At 45.8% G+C, this 19,962-nt stretch overlaps 1 protein-coding gene across 2 annotated transcripts in view; it reads right to left on the bottom strand.

Moving 5' to 3' along the window:
* Positions 1–19,962, bottom strand: part of FLI1 (Fli-1 proto-oncogene, ETS transcription factor) — a 110,530-nt gene that overhangs the window by 44,564 nt on the left and 46,004 nt on the right. The window contains exon 2 of one of the 2 annotated variants that reach the window (XM_016139147.2): positions 6,333–6,541. The exons of the other annotated variant lie outside the window; for it this stretch is intronic. Coding sequence (XP_015994633.1) covers positions 6,333–6,541 — 209 coding nt within the window. The remainder of the gene's footprint in view (positions 1–6,332; positions 6,542–19,962) is intronic. 2 annotated transcript variants of the gene reach the window in all.

The following is a 19,962-nucleotide window of genomic DNA, read 5'->3' as shown; positions in this document are numbered from 1 at the left end:
GGCTGCTCTTCCCCAGGCTGCACTCCTCTTGGGAAGCATCAGGGAGTTGAGTTGCGACAAATTCTTTTCTACACCAGCCAGGCCTCTGGGGATTTTGGAGCCCAAAACTGACTTCTTACCATGCAGAGGTGAGAAGTGAGAACCTCAGAAATCACTGAAAAGAAGTGACTTTTTAGGTAGGGCCAGTCCCTGGTTCGAGGAGTAGAGAAAAATAAATTTTTAAAAAGGAAACATTTAGAAAAAGCCGCCTGGCATGTCACCAGTTAAGAAGAGGAGGTGTGAGCACCGCGGTGAGATAGGCACCTGCTGGACAGATGGGCACTGAGGAGGCAGGAGTGCCAGCTCCCAGAGGAGCACGTCAGACCCACGGTCAAGACCAGGGTTCTTTTGCTGGGGTGACCTCTGGAAGCCACGCAGTGGTTGGAACCTCATTTCCTATCCCACGGAAGCTCTAATATTTGTTTCCTCTTCTCCTCTTTCCTCTAGCCGCTGTGTATGCACCAGCTCTCCGGCCGGACAAGGTGATCTGTTTGGGAGCTTATTCTCTGAAATAAGGCCCTGTCCTCAGTCCCAGACCCCTCAGCTGGGATCTGCAAAGTGGAGCCCTTTGGGAGAAGCCTGGCCCTCACCCTGGACCACCACACTTGCCAGGCCGGCCCTACTCTGATGGCTCAGGGAGAGAAGGAAGGGAAGCCGTACCTTTACTGCTGGCCTGACACACTCCCCTCCATTCCCAAGCTCTCGACCACTCTGCCTCCTCCAGACAGCACCCGCCTGGTGTGCAGCCATTGGGCTCGACAGCTACTGCTAAGGGGGCTCCAGGTGAAGCACAGTATAAAGGCTGCCCTTTAATAAGGCAGCTGGCGCCTGTGAAGAGGCCAGATAAAAACAAGAGGGAAGGGAGGGGGAGCACAGATGGAGGGGAAGAGGTTTGGCCATTCAGCTTGTCTACACTGCTGCTAATTTGTATTGAGACCTGCGCATGGGGTTGGGGCCCACTGGCAGCTGATAGCACTGGGACAGGAGACAAGAGGGCCTGGGTTTGCCACAATAGAGCGGGGAGGAGGTGGTGGCGTCAAGAGGGTAGCTCAGAGCATCTCCCAGGCTCAGAAAGCCATGACAGTAGAAGCCACAGCAAAAGTGACGTGAACGCTGTGACCTGGTTGGTCCTTTATTTTTACCACTGGATAGAAGCTTTCTACTCCTCTGGTTCTAGTTTTGTGCATTCAGTGAACATTGCTTTACAAAGATTGCTACTGATTTCCAAAAGTGCCTTGCAAACTGTTAAGCAATTTAAAACAAGGTGATTTCAAAGAGTCCTCCCAAGGAATATCCCTTTAGACTATGTAAACATCTTCTCTACCTTCCCATTCAATTCACAGTATGTCACCTGGATCCACAAGGCTGCAGTCTAGCTCACCATCAATGGATGCCCAGAATTCACATAGCTCATTGTGAGGTCTCAAGGCTACCCAAGCCACAGAGTTGCATTAGTATCTATCATATGTGTCTACCACATGATGTGTACACTGTACGAAAATTAAGCAGATCTGTGTTTTTCTTAGGATTTCCTTAGGATCCATGCATAGATGTGTGCATATGATTTTTTGTTTTTGAAAAGGAAATACGATGAGTTAAAAGTGAATTTTAAGAAAAGAAATCACCCATAATAAGGCCATCCATCACCTTGACCTAGTAGCTGTTTACATCTCCATACATAGTAGATACTCATAGCTTCTTCAGAATACTGCAAATAGCTTCCTACCCAGGTTACGTGGGACATACTTCAGACTGCAAGGTTCAGAACCTTACAAAGCCCCATTGGAAGATGCTTTATAGTCGGAGAGACAGGAGGTACAGGGTGTGTAAGGCTGACCTTCCTGTAACTGGAATGTGAAGTCTCTAGGCACCCCAACCCAGCTTGGCCAGACTAGGGAGTCCTGGAGCAGACTAACACTGAACTCAGGTCCTGCACCCCAGGCCCACAAAACAAGTGTGTCCTTGCATTTCCCCTCCATAAACTGATGTTCTTTCTCTCACGGATGTTTTCCCCAATCCCCTGGCTGAGACAGGATGCAGCTGAGTTATTTGCAGACCACAGTGTGGATCAAGTTGCTGAAGTATACATCCAACACAGAACCCATGGGCCATGCTGTTTCAAGAACAACTCACCCTAGCAGGCTCAACCACAACAGGAGGAGACGAAGAAAGAGAGCAAACCTCTCACAGCTTAGGCAAGCTAGACTTTCTCTGAGCTCCTCAGACCTCAACTTAGTCTCTCCACCGGACCCTGTGCCCCTGGTCCAAATGGCTTGCTGCTGGGTTAAAAAAGCAAAAAGGGCATTGTAGCTTTAGGCCCACAGAATATCTCCTCCAGAGACAGAGCTATCTATGGAGGCTCCAGAAAGCCTGGAGAAGTTAGTCAGAAATCGACAGTATCAACGAGCATGGAGAGAATTCGCTCTGAATCATAAGATGGTCCAAAATACTCTAGCCTAGTGCTGTCCACTCAAAGTAGACTATGAGCCACATATACAGTTTTAGATTTTCTAGTAGCCGCGTGTTTAAAATTGAAAAAAAAAAAAGTGAACTGAATTTTAATAATATATTGAAATATATTAACTCAGTATAGTCAAAAGATTATTTCAACATGATCAATAAAAAATAATTAATGAGCTATTTTACATTTTTTCCATACTAAGTCTTCAAAATCCAGTGTGTATGTTACATGCAGAGCACGTCAATTTTAAATTAGCCACATTTCAAGTTCTCAAAAGCAACACATGGCTTGTGTCCACTTCATCTCTAGTCCATGAGCCAAGTGATCCCAAATCGTATCCTTTGCTTTGGTTTTCTCATCTGAAGTGAGGAATGATCTTTTGCATTTAAGGTGCCATTATCAATAATACTGGTTCCATCCTAAACAAGGACATTTTTCTGAAAATCTTTGCTTCCCTCTGCCCACCAGTTTTCCTTACATGTGAACACGTAAAATATTTATGAGGTGCTGGCGATGGTGGCGCCTAACCTGCTTGGCTCTGAGAGTCCACTGTATCTTCTTTGTTTCTCGGGGGGCAGGGGTGAGAATACATCAGTCTTTCTGAGCCTACTTTGTCACCTGCTGATGGTCTGAATCAAGACAGGCAGATCAAAAGCAGAGGCTGCTTTGTGCAACCAGAGCCAGGTGCCTGCTCTCTGCGGCGTTCACATAGCTCTCCTCCAGCTGGCTTCTGGTGTGACCAGAGCCAGGGGGGAGCTGACAAGTGGGTTCTGAAAATTGATTTCCTTGGGAGACCCTCTTTGCCCTGGACTAGTATCTTGGAGTGCTTATGGCTTGCTTGAACAGTCAGGTCACAAATACAACCTGGCTGAACACAGACACAGGCTGTGCCTGAGGTGTTGCCAGCAGACCTTGGTATCCGTTCTGTCAGATTATAACTAATGCCCTACATGATTTTGAATGGACATCTTCACCTTTAAGTCTGGTTAACCACACACTACATTCACCTATTCATTTAACAACTATTTATTGAGCACCTACCATGTGCTATGCACTACCAAGAAAAAAAAAAAATGAAGACCTGCCTACATTTAGAGCCAGGAAGAGCTAAGAAGAAGAATCAAGGCAGAGTGGAGTGACAGGTGCTATTTTATTTTAAGTGGTCAGGGAAGGCCTCTGAGAAAGTGACATTCGAGCAGAGACCTAAAACAAGTAAGAGAGTCGTCTGACTAGATGAAGTAGGAATGTTCCAGAAAGAAACGCAAAGGAAGAGACTCTGAGGCTGGAGTGGACTTGGGGTCCAGAAGCAACTAGAATCTTGTATGGCTGGTGTGGACGGAAAGAGTGAGATGGGGAGGGGGATAGAAAGAAGGTTCACAGGGGTGGTGGGGCTATGTGAAGGACTTTGGATTTTGTTATAAGCCAGTAAAGGGTTTTGAGCAAGAGGGTTGAATACCCTGAAAAGATGACTCTAGCCGCTGTGTGAAAAACAGACTTCAGGAAGGCAAGAGGAAATGGGGAGAACAGAATACTACTGGGGTGACCTAGAAGGAGAGGTGCTACTGGCTTTGATTAGGGTGGGGCAGTAGAGGTGAGCAGTGACTGAATTCAGGCTACAACAGACCAAAGACTCTCCAAGGGCGGAATCTGGGTTTTCAATAAGCATTGGGCATTGCTGTGGTCAGGCCGGTTTAGGGAGGTGTGGTTGAATAGCTCCCCTTGCTGCCAGGCTAGGTGTTGGCAGAAATGAGAAGATGAATGCAAAAGCACAACACACAGGCAGAAAGGGAGGGGGAGGGAAGGTGGCCCACAGGCCAGGAGTCAGGAAGAATCGGCTCTGGTGCCAGCTCTGCCTCCTCAAAATCCTGAGACAAGTTCTTTACCTCCTCAAAGCCCGATTTACCTTTATATGTCAAAATATAATTACAATATCTACCTCAGAAGATAGTGGTGAGGAGCAAATGATAAGATAATATGGAAAAAATCTTTGACAAACTATACCCTACCCACATTATGAGGAACTCATTATCCTTATTATCTATGTGGAATGACACTCATTTGTGGGGCTCTGAGCTCAGAATCTCTAAGCTTTCCTGAAATCCTAGACTCTGGGAAGGTGGCTGGGATCCCAGTGACTGGCTTTGGTTAGTGGGATTGAAATGTGGTAGGGCCGGGTGTTCCCACGGCAGGTCTGAGACCAGAAGCTGTCTGGAAGAGGGCTCCCTCTCAGCCACACACACGTACCCTTCTCTCTTCTCTCTCTAGACTTGTTTCCTTGGTGATTTCATCTGTTTCACAGTTAAAGCACTTTAGAGATGATGCCCAAACCTAAATTCCAGTCTCAACTTACTATCTGAGCTTAGGTTTCCAAAGCCTAGCAGATATGTTCGTCTGGCTGTTCTACAGATTGCTCACAAGGAATCTCACAAGAAGCACTGACGTCTCCCCTCAGAGCACTTCTTCTCCCACCCCCTGTGGCCCTGATGGCACCACCCTTCATGGAGACATCTAGGCTTCAGTCATCTCTGATTCTTTCCTCTCACATATCCACGCCCGCCACACTTCTATATTTGTTGGCCTAAGCACTGTTAATTATCCCTTTGATATGCCCTTCAGGTTTCTAACCCTCTTTATTCCCATAATCATTACCATTATCCTCCTTCAGAACTTCATAATTTCTTTCCTGGGATCTTTCACTAACTTATCTTTCTGAATCTCCTCTTCCTATACTCTGTATACAATGACTGCCAACTCACTAGTCTGAAATCACAGCTCTGACGATGGTAAATGTCTTATCTATGCTTAACATCAGTCTTTGAAAATAGAATAAATTCCATAATTTCTTAGCCTGCCACTCAAGGCCCACTCCTATTCTCATGTTTATCTCCCTGTACTATATATGTCCGTTGGATAACCTGATATTTCATGAATGAGACCAATGTATTCTCTCTTTTGAATCTTTGCTCATGATGATCACTATCCCCATTGAGCATTTGGAGTCCTTGGCACCTTTCTGGGCCCTTCCTCTATGGCACAAGTCCTTGGGACAAGCCTGTGAAGAAGTAAATCCTCCAGCGCTATTTTAAGGAGGAAGAAGTGGATTCTCAGAGATGCAGAAAGCTTGCCCAAGGGCAGGGCTAGGACTGGAACCTGGGCTACCTGTCCACCAGGAGTGCTTTCTTGCCCCTGTGACTCTTCTCTCCTCAGATTCTTCCTCTACTTCTACAAGCACAGCATTACCTTCCCTGGACACCACCAACTCTGAACACACTTCTTAAGTGTGGTGTGTCCTCCCTCACACAGTGTCATCGGTTCTGAATTTTTACTATAAGAATGGTTTGGTCATCTTTGCTCTGGTGAGACTCACCCAGAGAGGTCAAGTATCTTCAATAGGACAGGGAAGAATATCTTATCGCTAAGTTATCCCAAGAGGAGGTATAGCTGGGCCTGACACAAAATAGATGTTCTATATATAACCATTAGCAGAGGAGGTCATGGACCTGACCCAGAAGGTCAGGTGGGCTTCACAGCCCTGCTCTGTGCCCAGTCCTTACTTTTGTTTCTGTCTCTCTCTCTCTCTCTCTCTCTCTCTCTCTCTCTCTCTCTCTCTCTCTCTCTCTCATCTCAAACTCACATCTCTAGGGACCAGCTCAGGCTTCCTGCCCCAGCACCAGAGCCTCGTCTACTGCAGATGCCCTCAGTGTCAGAAGCCAGTTAGGTCAGACCTGCCTGACTCAGACACCGGGGAGCAAGCATGCCTTGAGCCTCCCCAGCCTTACTCCTGGCAGCAGCTATGCCCAGCCTCGGAGCCACGCAGGCCTGGTGTGCTTACCTGGATCCATTCATGTGGTCATACTCCCGCTTGACATTGACCCTCACCGGCTGATTAATCCACTCCTGCTGTGGTGGGAGGGGGTTGATTTTGTGGGGCTGGCCATAGTCAGGACTCCCTGAGGCGGTCATGTCGGCCTTGGGGAGATGGGCCGATCCGTACGCGGAGTCAAAGAGGGACTGGTCGTCACTCACCACCGAGAGAGCCTCCTGGAGGGCCAGAGAAGGAGAGAGAAAGCCCAGTGTCACTCTTTGCCCGGTGTCACTCTTCACCTATTCTCCCTTTGAGCTGGCAGAGTGACCCAGGGCTCCCCCAGAATGCTGTTCCAGATGCTGGTTGACTCACACGTGGGGCAAGTTTACCCTTATGCAAAAGTGATGGCTTCTTTGCAGGTTACCCTGGGTAAGGAGGGAGTTTGGGCATTAAAATGAGGATGGGGACCCACAGGAGTGTGTTCAGTGGGATCCTCAGAAAAGAGGGTGGGGAGCAGGAGGCCAAGAAGAGTGGTTACACAGCATGTGCATGGAGTATTGTGGTTTTGCTGGAACGCGGGGCTTTTCCAGGCAGAAGCAGAAATGCCTCTGACTAGCTTTGTGAAGAAGCCAAGCTAGTAGGAATATGAGAAGAAGTATTTGTTTTAAAGGTGAGGTCAGTGAGACCCACCCAGAGAGGTTAAGTATCTAGCTCAAGGTCATGTAGGGGAAGGGTGGTGCCCAGGGTTGTGGCCCCATCTAATTTCAGTTTCCTAATCTGTAAACAAGAATAAAAATAGCTTTTTCAGAGTTGATAGGTGGATTGAATGCAAAGATCTAGGTACAGATGCCTAGCTTGTAAGAACCACTCAGAAATTCGATTAGGGGCTGTGCAGGCCGTGTGAGTGCATCCACAATTTGAACAGGAAGCTGCCTGCCTCCCTGGGACAGAGTGCTTCATTACGCTATGTTGCCTGACTCTTTGAAGTGACAGTGACAGTTTCCTGTCTGAATTCTGAGGATTCAACCTGCTCCAAAATGAGGGTGGAGTCTCAGCTACAAGGATGGGGCGAGAAGGGGGGGGAGGGGAGTCAGGGGAAGAGCTTCTGAAAGAAGTTGCACTGTCTTTCCATTCAGACTGCCCCATCACCTGACACAGGTTTGGTTGTGGGTATCATGGACTGAGAAAGAAAGCCTTGAAGAGACCTTCTACCAACCAAAGTGCGATAATGAAATTCTTCCATTATTCCAAGTTACATCAAATCACAGGCACCTCAGGTCATGGACTGGGGTGTGTTGCCCGCTATATCACATAATTATACCAAGCTAAGTTGACTGCTTTTCAGGAAAAAAAAAGTAGTAATCTATAATTAATTAAATCTATAATTATATCATCTACGATTGTGAAGATGAGATGGAAAAATACATGAAAATTGCTTAGAACAGTCTCTGGCACATAGTAAGTGACACCCCATCAGTGTTAGTTATGAAGTTTATTAGTGTTCAGGTAAAGACTCTCTTAGGCTACCTGCTATGGACTGAACTGTTCCCTTAAAATTCAAATGTTGAAGCCCTAACAGCCATGCCTCTGAATGTGACTATATTTGGAAGTAGGTTCTTTAAAGAGGGGATTAACTTAAAATGAAGCTGTTAGGTGGGTCCTAATCCAATCTGACTGGTATCTTTATACAAAGAGGCTATCTGGACACACAGAGAGACACCAGGGATGTGTATGCATAGAGGGATGACCATGTGGAAAAGGCAGCATGAGGCTGGCCATCTGTAAGCCTAGGAGAGAGGCCTCTGAACCTTGATCTTAAACTTCCAGCCTCCAGAATTGTGAGAAAATAAATTTCATCGATTAAGGCACCTGGTCTGTGGTATTTGTTATGGTGGCCCTAACACACCACTTTTACTTAAGCTCTCCCTGTACCTGTACAATTACAATCTGTTCCACCAGCTAACTGTTGCCCTTTCTCCCAGTGTCATACTCAACCTCAGCAGGAGGACAGCCACCCTTCAAAGAAAAAGGCTCTCTCCTAGGGCTGTTTCTGGCTGGGATCAGGGAGGAGTTACTGGAATATGCTCCAGGAAGTCTCCTGCATCCCGAAGCTTTGGATAGCATAGATATGGCCAGAGATGGCAGTATCAAAGCCAAACTGCCTGTACAATAGTAAAAGGCTCATATCCTCCCCAAGTGGATGTACCTTGATCCAGATCTAAAGTTTGTTAGGACCCTTCTTCATTTCCACCTGATGCCCTCGTGTCATGCTCAGAGAAACGCTGTGCTTCTTGAGGCCATCTGTCCTTTGGTATTGCATCCATTATCCATACATTATCTCTATATAATGACCACTCTTGGTTATTATATCCAATATCCATTTCAGTTAAGAGTCAACCCTGTCTCTATACCTCAGACCAGTTTTGAACTATCACCCAGGCACAGTGTTATGGTCCCACATGGAAAAACATGACATTGTAACCTTCCAGAGGGCTAAGATTGAGTTCATGAAATTCTCAGGGTTTACGCTAAGAGCAGGGCAATGTTACTATCCAAGGTCCATTAATACCCTTTCAGTAATCAAGGCGAAGAACAGTCACCAGTTCTGCTACAAAGAAAAGATCAGCTTTAAGAACTGGGTTTCATCTTCTGTTGTGGGGAGGGGCTTTTATGCTTGTTTTATAGTGCACAAATCTTGGAGTTTCCAATTAAAGAATTTCTTTCATCTCCCTTCCTCTAGGTTAGGGGAGAAGAAGATGGAATAACTGACACAAGGAGGCCTGGGGGCAGGACTGGGCATAGTGATGCTCTCTGGTGAGGGAGGTAAGGCCATCATTATTCCCACAGAGGGTAGGGCAGGAAGCAAGAGAAGGCAGGGTGGTCAAGACCAAAAGCAAAACCAAGGTTCACAGCAAGAGGTTGCAACAGAGAGCAGACAAGATAAAGCTGGGGATTCTGGAGGCAGATTGTGTCTTAAGGAAACGAACAGTACACAGTGAGAAGAAATAATTTGTGGGACAAAGTGTAGGTGAGGTAAAGGACACAAAACCGGTCTGAACTCATTTTGGAATAGATATTTCCTTTAAAATATAATTCGCAGTCAAAGGAAACTTCAGTCAAGCAGCAACATTACAGGAGGAGGGAACCCACATTTGTTCCAGAAACCCTCATGCTTCTCCTGCCTGGCCAGTCTGTGCAGGGGTCTAGCACGTGCGCTCCCCTCTGAGTTCCTCTTTTGGACTCTTTGTGATGACACACTTCCACACTCTCCCTGTGCCAGTACTTGCATAGCCCCTGGTCAACTAGAACTCTCTCGGAAGTTGTAAATACTCTTGTCATCCTGCTACACAACCCCTGCTCAAATACGTTGGGGAGCTCTCTCGTTATTGACCACAGTGAATCTATTTTCATCTGCTTGTTTTCGAGAACTCAGCTTTGCTCCAGCTGTCCACCCTCGTATTGTTTGACTCCCCCACTGTAACTCCTGTCCAATGCTAACGATTCTCATGGCCCCACCAAACAAGCCCCACTTACAAACACCTTTGTATCTGAGAGTTTTTTAGTCACTATGCTGGGAGCATTCTTTCACTTGGATGCACAGCTAGTCCTTTCTACTTTGTGAGGTAAAACAGATCTTCCTTACTCCACGAAACCTTCCCTGATAATGCCCCGTGGCTCATTTGAGCTTCCGAAAGCCTGGCAAGAATACCGCTTGGGTACACACACACGCACACACACATACTTTTCTGTTCACAGTCATTGATAAGACAAAAGGCTTTTTCTTTTTTCCATAACAGCATGGAGAAAAGAATTGATGGTTGGGGGAGGCTGGGAAGAAGAGGAAGATGAAAAAAGGGTTCCTTGCTTGGCCTGCTGGACTGAATTAGAAAACCAAATATGGGCAGGGAGAGGGAGATGAAGGCCAGTAAGTCGGAATGACAGATTTGGATAGACAAGGCCCAAAACAAGCTGATTTGAGGCTCTGGTTTAAAACACAAACGAACAAACAAAAAATTAGACCTGGGGAGAACATGCTCACTGCCTCTGAAAGGAAATAGCACCACTTTGGCCATTCAAAGCTGAGAGCTTTGGGAAATTTTCAAGACCCCATTATTATTGGAACCTCGGCAAGGACACTGCTGTCTTTTTGATGGGCAGGGGCAGGGGGACATTCTCCACACTTCTTTGGGGACAGCAGGCACAATGAGGGGAGACAGACATAAAAGAAGAAAAGGCAGACAGAAAACTTGGTGCTGGGTGACTGCAGCTGACAGACGTGTGTGAGCACATCATGTCACTGCTGGGGATTCGCTAAACGCACGGTGGGGGGGGGGCAGCTTGGTGTGGGTGTGGGCACTAAGGTGATGCTTTTATCAGGTGAGGAACCGCTGAGCTGGAAGACATTTCAGTTACATACTTACAGCTTATTACACATGTGCAGCTGTTGCTGTTCATGCATGTCTTATGAAGCTGTATACTTTTACTTAAACTCTTAAAACGTTTGAAGTTTAAATGAAAACTCTTACATGAACTTAAAACTCTTTTTTTCTTTAACTTAAAACTCTTTATAGGCATGAATTGTTAAGTTAAACACTTAACAAGAACTTTTCACTGATGAATTGTTAAGTGTTTAACTTTGGGATGATAGACTGAAATACAGAAAAGCATCAGCATAAAAAAATCACAAACTCTTCTCAGGATGACCTAAATTCTTTGGGTTTTTAATGACTTTATTTAATGATTGCCTTTGGATACTACATTTATCCTTTCATTCGCAGGAAGATAAGTTATCCTTTTAAAGACCTGTGGAGTCCAGGTTGCTTTAGTGTATATTACGTAAAAACTGACTTCCAAGTAGGAAATAGAGGCGAGGGCTCCCTAAACCTGTGTGGCATCCAGCTCTGGGGTTACTCTTTGCCCCAGTAGTCGTCACTGTGAAAGGAAGCCCTTGCTGGCTTAGTTATTAGAGTCTGAGAAGTATTCTTCCTTTGCTCTGCCGAGTGCTGGAAAGGCTAGGCCCAAAATTCAAGATGCTCTGGTCCCTCAGCCAATGAGACTTAGATCCAGAGGGAGGTACTTGGTTCCTTGACTACAAGCACAGAAGTGTCCCAGCACACTTAGTGTCATTACCAGAGAGCTCAAGCAAGGACATCTACTTGGAGTGGCAGTTTGAGTCCCGAGCTAAGCAGATGGCCATATATGCCTGTAGAAATACTAAACAAATTGTGTCGGGATCCTCTATTGGCTCCCTGGGCCAGCAGAGGTACATGCACGGGGAATTTGTCTCGGTGTGAGACTCTCCTTCTCATCCAATTTGGGTAAGGCGCCTTTAGCACATCACTTATAATACATCCTGTGTTCTCACTATAGAAAACAGATCAAAGCAGCAGATAATAATCAAGGCATTTATCAAATTCAAAACACTGTTTACTCTACATAAATAATCTAATTTAATCCTCTCGGCAGTTCTATGAAGGATGTACTATTATCACCCCTATTTCTTCAGATAAAAAGGTGGACATTCAGAGAAATGAAATAACTTGCTCAGGTGACACAGCACATGAGTGCAATCTGGGATTAAAATTCAGATCTGCTGTCTGGATACTTAGCTACTATCATTCACTTCCTAATTAGAACACACTCTTCCGGAGTAACTCTATCTAGTGTTTATTGTAACCTAGAACACAATCTTTGGAGCCAGATAGATTCGCGTTCCCATCCAAGCTCATTCGTGAATCACCTAGTGCAATTTATTTATACTTTATGAACTTCATTTCCTCATCTGTAGCATGGGGATAATAATAATACCTAAACTGGTAGACTTTGCATGGTTACTCCTTGTCCCAACAGTTGTCTATATTCAGTCTATATCCCAAAGTTAAAGGATGTCAAAAATAAACATAAAATGAGATAAGCGAAGTACCTGAATCTAGCACCTAAAGTTCTTAGAGCATAGTAAATACATTTGAATTTTCTTTTTTTTTTTTTTAAGAAGCACAATGCTGAGAGATGGCTCAGGAACCGTTGGGTTAGAGATAGGAGCAGAAAAGAGAAGATAAAGCAGTGAGATACCCCCTTCTTAGTTGTGTTAGTTACTGAAAAGTACCCAAGTTTGCCTAAGGTTCAAACTTAACAGATAAGGATGTTAAGTACATGATAATAGTACATGAAGGATGTACTATTATCACCCCTTTTGAAAAGGGAATTCCATGGGCTTCTAGAGTCCAGAGCTTATTTCATTCGTGTGTTTCCACTTCTTTTTCAAACCACAGACATTGTTCCATTGCAGCCTCAGTCCTCTTTATCTTCCTGGCTTCTGATTTCAGGCCTCTAGGTGGCAAAGATAAGACTCTATTAAATGGCCATGCAAATGCGAGGAAGAGGCATTCATGCCTAGATAATCTATATAATAAGTGACTAGCACCTACTCATATTGCTGTTCATACGTCATACAGGCAGTGAATATCAGAGGAATGCTCTGTGAATGTCTGTGAATTCACTAATTTTAAAAAAACTTTCCTTAGTTTGGAATTTGTTATATGCATGCAATACATGTGTGAGTGTGTGTGTATATATCTTTTCTTTTCCTTTTTTTATACTAAGGGATGAATCTTCCCAACATTTGTTTTCCTTAGATTAAGTCAAAAATTATTTTCCATGTGCACGTCAGTTGAGTGGTAGGTAGAGGGATATGGCCTGGACGTTGCCACATGACACCCCCGCTGATCTTAATGATGAACAAACGGCTTAGCTGAAGCAGAGATAGAATAGCCTCCAGAGCAGCCAGAGAAGGCTTCAGAGGTGCGCTGAGGTTCTCACCATTCTATCCAGGAATACACGAAAGAAACTTCTGCCAGTGTCCCACATGCAGGAAGGACACACACATGATCCACGATTATGAGCCAAGTGGAGTTAGAGAAGGAAAAGTCCCAATTTCTTCTCAACCTTTTTCTAATTCTTACAAGTAAGCCGAGTTTTATCGCTAGCGTGGGGACTGACCCAAGTCATGGGCCCACACTGTTTCCTTCCCGTACTTTCCCCTCCTGCTGGGACTCTCTAAGGACAGTTTCAGTGACTGAGGAGCTCTGCTGGAGGCAAGGGAAAGGGATGTCGAAAGCACCCTCGCCAAGTCCTTACCTGCTGCACCCTGCCCCCCTTGGTGGGTCCACCTGACTCCCAGACCAGGCCTCAGGAAAATTAACATCTGGGGCACTGCAAGCAGAAGGAACTTTGGCCTTTTATTGTGTTCTTTGCATAATGATGCAAAGTCCCTTATCTTGCTAGCCTGAGAGCATGCACAATGCAGACAAGATTCTAGAGAGCAGTGTCCTCTATCTTCTCTGTTTGGGAACCAGCAGGCTCTGTAGCTGAGGGACATGGGGGAGGCCTCACCACAGTGTGTCCAAAGTATCAGGAGAAGGTGGCTGCTGTGAGGTAGCTCAAGCCTTTTGCTTCTCCCTCTTTTCTCACTGACTGCCTACTTCTTGCTCATTATTTCCATCCCACAGAGGGCAGGTGGAAAAAGGGAAGAAAAGGCAGTGTTTGAACATTGGATAAGGAAGAACGTGTAAAACATCAGTCAGTCACCAAAGACGAACGGAAAGTACCTTTGCACAGGGCCCAGTGCAGGGGCTGCCGTTCTTCTGTCTGATAGGTTGTCTTTGCCCCAAATGGCCAGAGCAACATTTCAGATCTTTGCTACTCCCAGTCAGGAGGCAGGGTTGATTTATCTTCCCCTTGAACCCAGAAGGGACTCCATGACTGCCTCAACAAGTGGAAGGTGGCAGAAGTGACCTTGCATGACTTCCGAGACAAAGTGATAAAAGGCATTATGACTTCTGCCTGCTTCTTGTTCTCTCTTGGGCCCCTAGTACTTGGAAACTAGCCACCATCCCATGGGGAAGCTCAAAACAGCCCAAGCAGAGGAATTGCGTGGAGAGGCCTACGCAGAGAGGACCCGAGGCCACCAGCCGCCAGCCAGCATCAACCTCCAGACCCGGGAGTGACGAATCTTCGGATAAAAGTTGATGGAACTCAACTGTTTGGTGTCACTAGATTTTCAGGTCATTTCTTATTTAGCGATAGTGGAACATCTTATGTAGCCACTGGAACATCTGTTATCACTTTAATCAGCACCAAGAGAACCCATATTCAAAGGAAGCACAGGATTATCATTGAGTATCTTTTTACTGTAGTTACTGGCACCAAATTGGAGGTACCAGCACCACGACTGACAGGTGGGTAAACTGAGGCACAAATCATAGCTTCTCTAGGTTCCTACAGTGAGGGAGACTCAATATCAACATTAAGACCTCATTCTCTGATAACTACATGGTGGACTTACCTCCAGACAAAACAACAATGAGAAAACAAATAAAAAACAAACAAGGACCACTTTTTCAAATAGAAAGAACAAATAGAACAAGGATTATTTGAAGGCATGAAACTTACAAGGAACTTTTATAACTGTTACCTCATTCAGTATTTCTAAGGCTTCCTAAAGCCATGTCACAAATGATGTTAGTTAGGATCCTAATATAATTGAAAAGGAAACTGAGGCTTAAAGAGTCTTAGTACTTGCCTTAGGTCCTTCAACTAGTGACCCTCTGAGCTGGCAGCCTGACTGCAAAGCTTCTGTTCTTCCCCCAAACTGTTTCTGGTTTGCTAACTCTAATCCTAGGCTGTGACACATAGCCAATCTGCTGTGGAAATTCAAAGTGCTTGGCTGATTTCTAAAGTATTTTATTAAAATTTACTCTCCCCCACCCCAACCCCACTTCCCCCAGTCTCCTTTCCCCATCCCTGTCACCTAAATCTTCGCTTACTGGGGAGGGGGGCTTCTGCTGTGGATGACCTAGAGAAAGGCAGCCAGCCAAGTTCCCAGAAGATGGAATTGGAATCCCTTGCAGATGAAAGTACTTTATTTAATGGAGTTTAATAAATTAAGGGAATGAGCCTAAGTGAGTTCAGAGAAGAGGGTCTCGGTCTTATAAAGGCACACATGTAACAAAATCCAGAGCGTGGCCCTCTGTTAATCACTGTCTCCCATTAGATGCTTCTCCAGGTCTCCCGTGGGTATTTACCTTTGCCGGTTGACTTTGAGTCTTCACAGTCACTTTTTTGACCATAACCACATTTAAAGGGCATCTCTGAAGATCAAAGTTAAATCCTCCTCCCACAGAGAATGATTTTACTGCTGAAAAGAAAGAAGTGCTGAATATGGAAGGTAACCAGAAGGGGGACAGAGGTTAGTCTGAGCCCCAGGAAGAGAACATTTACAGTCTGCTTTCCTTTCTGTTTCTTTACAGTGAGCCTGACTGCTTCTTTAAGCAGCTTCTTTTCCATGACAACAGAGACAGCAAAAGGGTCAAAAATGATCAGGTGTATATAATCTGTCACATTTGACAGTCCGGGGTCCAAACTCCTCTCTGATAATAGCGGTTGACCTGACCCTAAGGTGGAGCCCAAGGGACAGGGCAGAATGAAGGTGGGACATTGAGGCTTACTATGGTTAGGAAGCTTAGGTGTCCTCTTCCGTGAAATCGAAACCGTATTCTCCTGCTGGTTCTAATGGGCTGAAAGGGTTAAATCAAGCCCTCGCTGGAGCAAAGGGTGGTGATGAAAAGAGAACTGCCAACCATCAAAACAAAACCCCCAAACCATGGGAGAAGCTGGTAAGGGAGGCAGCTGTCCTGGAACACCAGAAGTTTCCTGTACATACACACTTCACTGCTCAGCGCTTGCATCGGGACTGCATTCTGCCTGGTCTCACAAGTCCAACTGTGCCAGTCACTAAAAATACTGGGATACTTCTATACTGGTGGCTAAAGAGCTGCGGCTCTGAAGGCCTTCCTTTCCCGTCTCTGCCCTAGGGACAACTAAAAGGTCAAAGACTGGCATAGCGGGTCCTCAGGGACCCTGCTCCAAGGCAAAGAGTTGCTGCGCTGTTGCCCAAGTCACATAAGTGGTTACATATCTGAATGTTTTCCCTGAGCAGCACTGTGGTTTTCTGATGACACAGGTGGTGGCATGTGAAGACGGTTGGAGATCTGGACTGGCGAGGAGCAGTCTCTGTCCCCCAGAGGGGTGTCCCTGAGCATGTTTGCTGCAAAAGGGGCCAAAAGGCGAAGGGCAAAGGAAGCAGACCACTTCATCACTCTCTTCACTCCATAGGGTGCTACTTTAAAACTGTTCTAATAAAAGGCACTGGCTACCAGCTGGGTCAATGGGGAGTTTTATTTGGCTGTGCGACCTAACATCTTGGTTCCTGGAAAATTTTAACTGTCTTCTACTAAATGTTTAATGCTCTTTGATGATGATAGATGGCCACACTGCCCTGATCACAGAGAGCTAAAAGCTTGGAGGAAGCATCAGCTACGAGGCTTGGCTGCAGTAGGCCATCAGAATCTTTATGTCACCTGCAGCATGGATGATAGAACAGTCTGGGAGCCAGGATAAAGTTCTTGAGTTTTCTTATTGATTGAGAGTAGGAGCCTGAAGAATTTCCCATGGGGCCCGGGCTTTATGGGTCTGGACCGGTAGTTGGACTAAAGGATCTCAATCTGGTTTGTGGTGACAAGGACACAGGGGAAGTGACACAGTTCAGATCTGATAGGATGAGCTCCTCCAGGGGGGAAACAGATGCTAGTCTACCAGGGGTGGGGATGGCACTTTCTGCAATTTTCTGTAAGCATTAGGGAGAGGAGGAAATGTAGGTGGCATGTGCCCTTGGGTGTTTCTTTGACTCCTGGAGTCATGGGAACTTTCCCATTTTTTCCCCTCAAAGACCAATGTGCTGCTAGAGGCACCCTAGGGAGATGCACCATGTGATTCCTATTTGATGTTTCATCCCAGTCGCTCTTACAGTTCCTGGCACCTAGTAGGTATGCAATACTTTTTATTAATGGATAGAAATCCCACAGCATGATGGGAAATGCAGAAACCTTCCTTCCCCTGCCAGCACCTCTGCTGCTAGCCAGACTTCCCATTTATCTCTTGGCTATGAATAGTTTTGATTAAGACTTGCACCCCAGGCTTGTCCATTTTTTAAAACCAGCCGCACCCAGTGACCGTTTCTTGTTCAAATTTAAACAAGAAGCCACTGACCACTCCCCCAAGCAACTTAAGGTTCTTTTCCTAGAAGCTATGATCTTATCTGACAATTTCCCCACGTGACAGTTTCCGTGTCAACTGGTGCCCTTACAATCACAGGAAGCCCATGAAGAGACATGCATGCAGGGGACCCTTGGCTCTATTCCTTCCAGCTAAATCCAAGGAGCACCCTGGCAAGAGGACAAAAGCAAACCGAGCCTGGAGAAGCACGGTATCCTGCTTCATGCCATCCCACCCTGCTGGGCAGACAAGGCATAGCAGGAGAGACTCCATTTTATTTCATTTTCTCACAGGGAATCGGGAAAAGAGGAACCCCCAAAATCCATTTCCCACTTCTTAATGGCCGTTTCCTTTCCGTGATTCATGCCTGAGGAGCTGCGCATGGTGACCTCACGCCCATCTAGTCCTGAGTGTGCAGCATTTCCAACTTTCACATCTGGATGAACCATTCTATCCAAGGTGCTTAGTTCTTTTGTAGCCCAGGGCATATGGTTACCACATTGTTGCAGTGACACGTGGCAAAAGTTTTGAGGATGGGAGTAATGGAAAGAGGTGGTGCCTACGGAGGTCTGTTTTGGGGGCTGGCTCAGTAGCCCTGGCCTCATTTCTGCCTATTTCATTCTGCTCCTCCGTTCCTTTTACACCCTCTGTTATTTTTTCCTTTCTGTCTTCTTCACTTATTCCTGCATCCTGCTCCCATTCCTTCTCTGCTTCTTGCTCTTTCTCCTGCATTTTAACGTTCTATTTTCAATAATTTCTCATTTTGTTATATAAGACCTCCCTCTCCTTTCTCACCTTTAGACACCTGTTTAATGTACATTTCTGGATTGCTCTTTGGGCACCTGCAAAACTTCAGTGAAAATCAGCAGTCCTTTTCCTTCGCTCAGTCCAGCTGTCCTGCTTAGAATCGCTTTCCTCATCCCAACAGTCTCATCAAATCTCATTTATTCACCAAACTTCTATGGAGGACCTACTAGTGTCAGGCATTCAGTGAGGCACAGGGGAGAGAAAGACACATGAGACTCAAAAAAATCACATCCCTGCCCTCAAGGATCTCAGGTCTGGGGAGATGACTGACATCAGAACAGATACTCATGTTGGCGTGGGCTGAGATGACAGTGAGCGAGGCGCTTAGGGAAGGCTTCCTGGAAGCGGTAGAGCTTCAGATGGGTGAAAAGGGACCTTCCAGAACTCCGTGAGTCCCACCACCTGCTCCAGGACATTTTCCTGCCCCCTGCAGCCCTCCACCGTAACCTGTCACAATACCTCCAAGTACCTCCACCGCCGATTCAGTACTTTATTTTTGACCGCCTTATCGTATCACTTTTATTTTTATTTAACTCCTGCCCTCTATCATAGTTCTTCATAGGTTTGTGTTCTGTCTCTCTAACTAGTTTGAGCTTTCAAGGATCAATTTTCTTTGTGGTTTTATTAGCATTATAAACACTTACTAGCTGTGTGTCGTGGTCCCTCAGCCTTAGAATGGGCACAATGACAGGAGCGACTTCAGAGTGTTAATGTGAGGACTGAGTGAGTTAACATATAGAAGCAGGTGAGTGCCAACGCCTTTGAGATGCTACTTAAGAAGCAAGACTGTCAGGATCGGGATTCCGCACCAACCACTCATTAGGTGTGACTTTGGGAAAAGTTCTTTAACCTCTCTGTTTCACAGTTTTCTTTTGGTAAAATAGTGAGGACAATAATAGTATTCTAACTGATGCCTGTCACATAGTAAGTACTCCCTAAGCTTAATCTTCTTCTCAGAATTCACAGGGTCTATACGGAAAACGCACTTCACTTTTCTGGGCCCGTTTCCTCACCTATAACATATAAGGACTGAACTCGATGATCTGGAAGACCCCTGCCAGTGCTTCAATTTCAAAATCAGTAATGGATTGCTCTTACAGCCCCATTTGCCTGGGGTACTCCCAGTTTTTGTCTGTTGTACAGAAATTGCTTAATAATGGTTCCTTTCACTATCAAGTTTACCCTGGTTTGGATGATGCATTCTGCTGCCACGCTATCTATAAGTTATGTGTCTTAGCTTCATGAGCCCATTGGTTGTCGTCTTGCTCTCTCTTCCAGGGAGGAAGTAAGGGGAACCGAGGACAGCCCCGGCTATACACAAGAAGCCAAGCATCCACTCATCTTGGAGCTCAGGCTCCATCTCCGGTGCACAGCTGGCCTTTTGGTTGGCAGCCACCCTCAGAGCAGTCGCCCACTGGGTTGGCCTTCATCCTTATTTGACTTGAGAGCCAAACCTAGGCAGTCTGGCACTGGGCTTCCTGTCTCTCAGCATCCATCTATAGGAAAAGCAGATACTTTGTGAGCAAGTCCTGCCATAGTCTTCCAACGAAAACACCTCAGTGGGATTACATGGAGATATTTTCTTTGTCAATCTCAGTAAAGCTGTTTGAATAGAAAACCCAACTGAAGCCCACTGACAGCTCCTAGGGACTTGAGACTGGTTTAGTTACTCTATAAAGGGTACTAGTGTTCTGGACAGGCAGGAGCCACGCCTGTCTGTCTCAAGGCCCCGCATCCT

The sequence above is a fragment of the Rousettus aegyptiacus genome, unplaced genomic scaffold (genome assembly GCF_014176215.1).
Source record: "Rousettus aegyptiacus isolate mRouAeg1 unplaced genomic scaffold, mRouAeg1.p scaffold_m13_p_5, whole genome shotgun sequence".
Classification (NCBI taxonomy): domain Eukaryota; kingdom Metazoa; phylum Chordata; class Mammalia; order Chiroptera; family Pteropodidae; genus Rousettus; species Rousettus aegyptiacus.
This window is presented reverse-complemented; position numbering and strand designations above follow the sequence as displayed.